This window comes from Echinops telfairi, unplaced genomic scaffold, assembly GCF_000313985.2.
Source record: "Echinops telfairi isolate 266 unplaced genomic scaffold, ASM31398v2 ScPeMD7_7475;HRSCAF=8513, whole genome shotgun sequence".
NCBI lineage: Eukaryota > Metazoa > Chordata > Mammalia > Afrosoricida > Tenrecidae > Echinops > Echinops telfairi.
Window position 1 is genome coordinate 8,674,711 of NW_022111379.1, and position 7,950 is coordinate 8,682,660.

The 7,950-nt window shown below is 46.6% G+C and overlaps 1 protein-coding gene across 1 annotated transcript in view; it reads left to right on the top strand.

Moving 5' to 3' along the window:
• Nucleotides 1–7,950, top strand: part of REC114 (REC114 meiotic recombination protein) — an 89,552-nt gene that overhangs the window by 74,019 nt on the left and 7,583 nt on the right. Inside the window, exon 3 of the mRNA XM_004712024.2 lies at nt 2,028–2,111. Coding sequence (XP_004712081.1) covers nt 2,028–2,111 — 84 coding nt within the window. The remainder of the gene's footprint in view (nt 1–2,027; nt 2,112–7,950) is intronic.

Consider the following 7,950-nt stretch of genomic DNA (forward strand, 5'->3'; position numbering starts at 1 on the left):
GCTGCCCTCTGGTCTGGGCACATGTGTGTTGAGCTGTCGGCGCACTAGCCCAGTGGGGGTGATGTCCTGTGGGATCCACTTGGGGCTGGAGATGGGAAGAGGAAACAGGCTAAGAGTTGATTTTTTTTTTTAATAAACATTTTTACTTTAGAATAGTTTTAGGTTTACAAAAAAAAAAATTGGGAAGATTTTTTACCTCTTCCTTGACGTACTCAGGTTCATGTCCTACTGAAGTGGATATTGCACAAATATTCGCATATGCGTGCCTAAGAGACTATGACTGGTTTAAAAGCCAAAGCAGTATGAAAAGTTGAAAGATCTCATTCCAACACCGACTCCCAGCTGCCTTGCTCATTCCCCTGCAGTAAGAATTTGTATTCACTCTGTGGATTCTTCCAGTTGCTTTATGTAAGTACAGGCAGATAGGAGAATATCCACTGCTGTTTTCCGTGCTGCTGTAACTGAAGTATTACAAGTAGATGACTTTAACAAACACATTTAGTCTCTCACTGTTGACTGGGCAAGAAGTCTGAATTCAGGATCCAGATTCGGGGAGAAGCTTCTGAGTGGCCTCAGAAGAATGCCCTGGTGTCTTCTGGCTTCAGCTCCTGGACAGTTCTCATGTGGCCTGGCATCACTCTCAACAAAATGGTTTTGAAAAAAAGAAAAGGTCACCCATTCTATTATCTACTCGTCTCCTCACATTAGAATTCAGGAAGAGGGATTGGTAAGGGACTGGCTAGATGAAGGCTAACATTCCCTTTGTTTTCCTCAAGTTGGGCACTTCTTGGATTCCCCCGTCCCACCCCTGGCCTCAGCTGGCAGTGGGGCACCACCATTACATAACATTGCAAAGTCTACAAAGTAGAAAGGCCATGCGTTTGCCCCAAGACTGGCAGCTTATCAATTCCTTGGATTAGTTTTGGTATGTGCTAAACGCATTCCAGTTTACTTTTTTAATCGTTTTATTAGGGGTTCATACAACTCTTCTCGCAATCCATACACACATCAATTGTGTAAAGCACATCCGTACATTCATTGCCCTCATTCTGAAAACATTTGCTCTCCATGTAAGCCCCTGGCATCAGCTCCTCATTTTCCCCCCTTCCTCCCTGCTCCCCGCTCCCTCACGAACCCCCAACAATCAATCAATCATCATCTTGTCATATCTTGCCCTGTCCGACGTCTCTTCGCCCACTCTTCTGTTGTCCGTCCCCCAGGGAGGAGGTCACATGTAGATCCATGTAATCGGTTCCCTCTTTCCAACCCAACCTCTCTCCACCCTCCCAGTATCGCCACTCACACCACTGGTCCTGAAGGATCGTCCAGTTTAAATGGGCCGTTTAGGTGAGGAGCTCTGTGGACAGTGTAAATTGGCTTTTAAGAGCTGCCATATCGTGAGGTAGTCCATTCTGTGTACTTGATCAGTAAGCTGCAGAGTAAGTTCATCTCGCTGTGACCTGCAGGGACCAATTCTTGTCCCTCTTTTGTGACTTGTGTGCCCTCTACTGCCCTCTTTTGCCTTCTGTGGTTGGTTGGGCTTTCGGATTGAGAAGAATAGCCAGATGTTCATTATCCAGAAGCAAAGGGCTTCCGTTTTCTCGTTCCTGGGAAGCTGGAGTTGATTCTCAGGAGGAGAAATCTCATTGTTCATTTAGGGCTGTTGCAGATAAGTTAATAAAATAGTAGAATTAATGTAAGGCCTATAAAGTCAAAGTTGGCAAAACCTAGCATTCAAGAAAGCTATTTTTATAGAAAATATAACTGTGGACACTTTCTTTAATGCCTTATCGACTTTCGGTATGAAAAGATTAAGGAAAAATCAAAATACGTTGAGAATAATCGTGCTGATCTGTAGGAAGCACTTGTGGGGACTTCGAGCGTCACGCTGAGCAGTTGGTGATGTTGAGTCACTGCTTAAGGTGCCGCATAAACACACAACTCCCATAGCAAGCAGCTGCACAAACGCTATTCTTCACATTCCTTTTTGCTTCCATTGCTAATTTTGCCTCATTATTTTGTTTCAGGAAGGGTTTTCACTCATTGATAGCAAGAACTGGCTGAAGGTTGTACGGCGCGTGGATTGTCTCTTGTTCGGAACAACAATAAAGGTAAGATGCGGTGTGGTCAGCAGGCAGTCCCCCTCAGCGGTGTGCGGGTGTGTGGGGTGCGGAGTGGTGATCATGGTAGGAGCTTCTCTTTGCAAATGCAGTGGTTTGGGGAGGAAGGGACACGTTTAAGGCAGACAGGAGTCCGTTGGTTGTGAGCAGGACCAGTTTCCCCACAGGAGAGTGGTAGAAAGCTAGTTAACAGGAGCGCAATGCTGACGAGCCAGGGCTGTTGCTGGCTTCTCTGTCCCTGCCTGGCTCTCCAGCCCCAGATCACAAATGGGGAGGCCGGAGGGCCCCGGCGTGCGTCTCTCTTGCTCTTCCACCGTTGCAAAAGGGTGTACATTTTGGAATATCTCACAGATGTCTTTTCACTTTCCCCCTCTTTAATATTAAAGAGTAAAATCCCCTTTTGTTTACTGTCTAGCTGTATTAAGCATAAAGAATGCTCCTCATCAGAGAATCACTCAGACGAATCACCTGGATTATTTTCCTTCCGCAATCATGTTTAAAACCAATCTGTTGGCATTCACTGAGGAGATCACGTTGAAGCTTAGGTGGAAGATAGTAGGTTTTCATGGGCTCAGACTCTGACGGTTGGAAGAGGCCTTGGGAGCCTCTAGTGAGGGATTTTTTTTTAACCCCCAGAGAGTGTCCCATGCACTAGGGTGGGGAGAGGAGTTGATCCTGGGAATTTGGGTGGATTTTCATGGGCCTCTAATTGAAATTCTCCATATCCAGTTCTCACAAGTGGTCATCACAGGTGTCTCTTTGTCACATGACTCTTTCTCAGGACTACTACGGCTAGATCTTTCCATTGATCACCAAAGAAGAATACACATCATTGGATCACAAAGGAGTGTCTTGGTTTGATAGGAAATGATCTCAGTGTAGTTGGTTCTCTTTGCCATCGTAATGATCTTACGTGACTCTGACGTGTCTCTCGCCCCTCTGAAGTGGCTAGACCTCCCACAAGCACAGTGCAATGATGTGGCCAGAGGTCCTGACTGGAACGCGGGGTGGTGTGTAGATGTTAAGCACTTGGCTAGCAATTGATTGGAGATTTTTACCACTGAAGGCATAAACTTGATTTTATAGTTCATTTAATTATTTCAGCAGGATTGCGTATTAAATTTTCTTAAAAGCTTTTGACAACCAACAAGGGTCCTGTTCTTCCCCTTCTTTTGATGGGCAGATTTGCTGCGACCCAATACTATTGAACCAAAAGTCTTCTTTTTGCCGAGGGGCTCTCTCGGGCACTTCTTGCGGTGGATAACAGCTGTTGGTGTTAGGTGCCCGAGTCAGTTCTGACTCACAGCGACCCTGCATGTGTCCCCGCCCTGCGCCACCCTCACCGTTGTTCCCTGTGTGAGCTCACCGTTGCCGCCACTGTCAGTCCTGCCATAGTGCAGGCAAGGGAAAGTCTAGTCTCTACTTTACCAAGCATCCTGTCCTTCCAGGAACTGGTCTCTCCCTCTCCTGACCCCGTGTCCAAAGTACGTGAGAGGGAGTCTTGCCATCCTTGTCTCTAAGGAGCATTCTGTCTGTACTTCTTCCGAGTCAGACCTGTTGCTATTTTTGACCAGATTCACAGAAACGAAAGCGAGCCATTCTAACAGGGAGTTAGTTTCTACTTAACAGCCATCTGAGTGGTGGCTTGGACCTGCTCAGAGGCATCTTGGAAGAATGATTTCTTCAGAAGTTCAGCCTTTGCAAACACACACACACACACACACACACACACACACACACACACTCACACAACTCACCCTGAGTGGGAGGGGCCACGCCAATGACTGGTTGGTTCATTGTAAAGAACACTCTGCTCTTGGGTCCACTCAACGCACAGCAACTCTGTCGGACGTGCGCGTGTCTGAGACTGTCCATCTTCACAGCCGCAGACAGCCTCCTCTGTCTCCCTCAGAGCAGCTGGTGCCTTTGAACTGCTGTCGTTGGCAGCCCTGACCCACAGTGCTCCTTGATTACAGCATAGACGCACGGGACCCTCCCCAGAGGCTGCTCTGGCTCAAAGGGCTATACTGTAACGGCTTTACTGCTCTACCCCAGTCACTCGCTGACGGCTCACGTCGTGACTTGTGTTGCCCGGTGCGTTCAGCATTGGGCTGCTCACCCCAGGGTGGTGATCCAACCTGAGCTGCCGCTCGGTGGGAGGAAGACGAGGCTGTTGGTTCCCGCGAGAATGAACTGTTTCAGAGATTCTGCGGAGCAGTGCTGCCCTGCCCTCCCACCAGGACAGTCAGAGTTGACTCGCCAGCAGGGGGTGGGCTCTGCAGTGAATAGATCCTGTTCTGGTTACAGAAGTCCTTTTTCTGTAATTTCCCTTTTCTATGGTAGAGGAATTCATGGTAAAGGAAGTTTTCTCAGAGACCTGGGGGCTGAAACTAAAACCAGCAGGAAAACCAAGTGGGTTTTAAGGCCTCTGCTATCTTGGTGCCTTTCCTCCGAGGCTGGTTCCGGGCATCGCATCTCACAGAGCGCAGGGTGGCTCTGTAGCCTCCGGGAAGGGTCTTTGCTCAGAGATGCCGGGCACCCCTGGGAGTCAACACTCAGTGGGCCTCGCCACCCCCCAGAGAACCCAAAGCCTTGTTGTCCACTGTGAGGGCATGGAGGTGAATGTACAGGAAAGCACTGGCCCGGGCTTTGGTTGGCTAGAGGGTTCTGTGTAGTAACGGGGTTCCTATTAGTTGTAATAACTTGAAGTAAATTGTCTTGAAGTCGAGTGGGAACTTGGTATGTGAGGCACTGTTTCAAGTGCAGTTATTCTGTGCTAATCTCTTTAGAGGTTGGAGACCAGAGACTGTATATTTGGGGGCCAACACAGACTTGGAAACTTGTCATTTCACAGTGAGGCACTCCTTCTGATTTATCGCTATGGCGGAAAAATAAATCTCATCAAGATTTTCAATCTCATGGTCCGTGCTGTTCAGCTGGTAGCAGGTTGTCCACTGTTGTAACCCACGGATCAAGGACGTGGATAGAGATGCAACTCCCTTTCAGATTCCCCCTCACTTTCAGAAGCCCATGGGCTTTATCTTGGGTCCACATGCCCTGAAGTGGTATTTCTGGCTTTAGATGATAAGCTCAAATTCTTTCAGGGGATTTTTCAAAAGCAAACGTGGAGGACTTCAGCCCAGCGATCAGACGTCTAACTTGTCCTGGCATTTCTCAGAACCGCACTACTGAGGAGCTCTGGCTACAGACTGGTCCTGCTGTGCCTCCGCATAGGGGCGAGGCTTTCACCGGGGCTCAGATTTGTGCCATGCTTATTCACCTCATCCCAATGGCCTCTGTAGACACAGCTCTTCAGCTAGCTACAAGGGGTGATTACATAATGTGATTGTGTCTCCAAAGGTCAGTTAGACATTACAGTCATAATGGAAAACGCTGATCTAAAAGCACTTCATAGAGATCGCTTCATGTAGATGCTAAATGAGGATGCATTGAAAACAGCTAATTAATTGTGAACAAAGAATCAGCTGATGTCACAAAAGGAGATGCACAGTATTTCCCTAAACGGTACCATTCCTCTACACAGTTCTTACCTTTCCTCAGGAGGGGGGCAAAAACTTAGTTTTTAATGAATCCTAATAATTTTAGGATGGCCTATTCCAATAGGAAAATGGGCAATACACACAAGAAAATTCTACCTTACTAATAACCAAAAAAATGATTTTTTTTAAAGAAATGAAGTTTGGAAATAAAAATCTATGCTAACCTAGTAGTTTAACAAAATGTTAAGGCATGGTTGTCTCCATTGTTGGAGGGTAGATGTGAAAAGTACCGGGACTCATCGTAGGAGTAAATTGGTATGAGTTAGCAGCCTAATGCTTCTCCCACAGAAGCACCGAGAACCCAAACCAGTTCCCACCAGTCCATGTCGACTCATAGTGACCCTATAGGGCAGGGTAGAACTGCCCCTCTAGGGTTCCGAGACTGAAACTCTTCACAGTAGAAAGCCCTGTCTTTCTCTCCCGGAGATTCTGGTTGTTTCCAACTGCTGACCTCACAGTTAGCAGCCCATCAGTGAAACCACAAGGCCACGAGGTTCCTACTGCGCTACCTGCTCTCCTTAGTAGTTAAATAGTGAAGAGGAAAAGCTAAGATGATCCGTTCATCAGACGCTGAGTTTTGTTAGCTCTGGGTAGATGTGCTTTCAATTTAGTGATGTTTTACTTACTACGTGAAAAAAAATTCCCTATAGAATTGAATGAAAGTATAGGCCTCTCTCAGAGATGGACCAAGTCCCATCCTAGACCACACAGTAAAGCAAAGAGCACCGTCCAGGGAGCCACGCAGATGTTTTCCTTGCACGGTGCACATCAAACTTATGTCTGCATTATGCTGTAGTCCATTAAAGGTGTACTAGCATTCGGGAAAAGTTTGAATATTGTGAGAATCACCCAGATAGTCACAGACACAAAGCACGCGCATACTGTTTCAGAACTGGCACGAGGACATTTATTAGAAACAGAGTTGCCCCAAACTTTCCATTTATTTTCTAAAACCACGGGACCTGCAACCTACAATCAAAGCATAGCACCACGAAACCAGGCATGCCTGCATAGGGTGCACATGTCTGTCTGCGTGGCCCAGTGTAGCTCACTCCTCCCAACGGGGCGGGGTGAGAGGTGAAGATCATGTTAGTTGTTGTTACCATGTACCTAATGTAAACCTCGCCATGGAAGACATTTGCTGACGTTGCCAGTTTGTTTTACCTTTTTTTTTTTCCCTTTGACCCAATGATTCAATATGTACGTGGACTACTACTTTTTAATAACATCTTTAATGATTCACATGCTGTAGTATAATGCACCAACGTGTACAATTCATTGTATTTCAGTATTTTCAGATACGTGCAACCATCAGTACACTCATATTTAGAATGTTTTTCCTCAGTTCAATTAAAAAAAAAGAACAGTCATACTCTGTAGCTATCATTCTCTTATTTCCCAGGTTTTCCTCATTCTACATCAGGGAACCATTAACCTGTCTGTAGCTTTTCCTATTATGGATATGTGCTCTACCTAGAATCATACAACATGTGGGCTTTATATATATAAATCGTTTTATTAGGGGCTCATACAACTCTTATCAGAATCTACATACATCAATTGTGTAAAGCACATTTGTACATTCATTGCCCTCAGCAATCCCAAAACATTTGCTCGCCATCTGAGCCCCTGGCATCAGCTCCTCATTTTTTCCCTGCCTCCCAGCTCCCCACTCCCTCATGAACCCTTGGTAACTTATAAATTATTTTGTCATATCTTGCCCTGTCTGACATCTCCCTTCACCCACTTTTCTGTTTGTCCCTCAGGGAGGTCACATGTAGATCCTTCTAATCAGTTCCCCCTTTCCAACCCACTGTCCCTCCACCCTCCCAGTATCGCCACTCACACCACTGGTCCTGAAGGGATCATCTGTCCTGGATTCCCTGTGTTCCCTGTTCCTATCTGTACCAGTGTATATCCTCTGGTCTAGCCAGATTTGTAAGGTAGAACTGGGATCATGATAGTGTGGGGGGAGGAAGCATTTAGGAACTAGAGGAAAGTTGTATGTTTCATCATTGCTACATCACACCCTGACTGGCTCGTCTCCTCCCCGAAACCCTTCTGTAAGGGGATGTCCAGTGGCCTACAAATGGGCTTTGGGTCTCCACTCCACACTCCCCCTCGTTCAATATAAGAGTTTTTGTTCTGATGATGCCTGATACCTGATCCCTTCGGCACCTTGGGATCATGCAGGCTGGTGTGCTTCTTCCATGTGGGCTTTGTTGCTTCTGAGCTAGATGGCTGCTTGTTTACCTTCAAGCCTTTAAGAC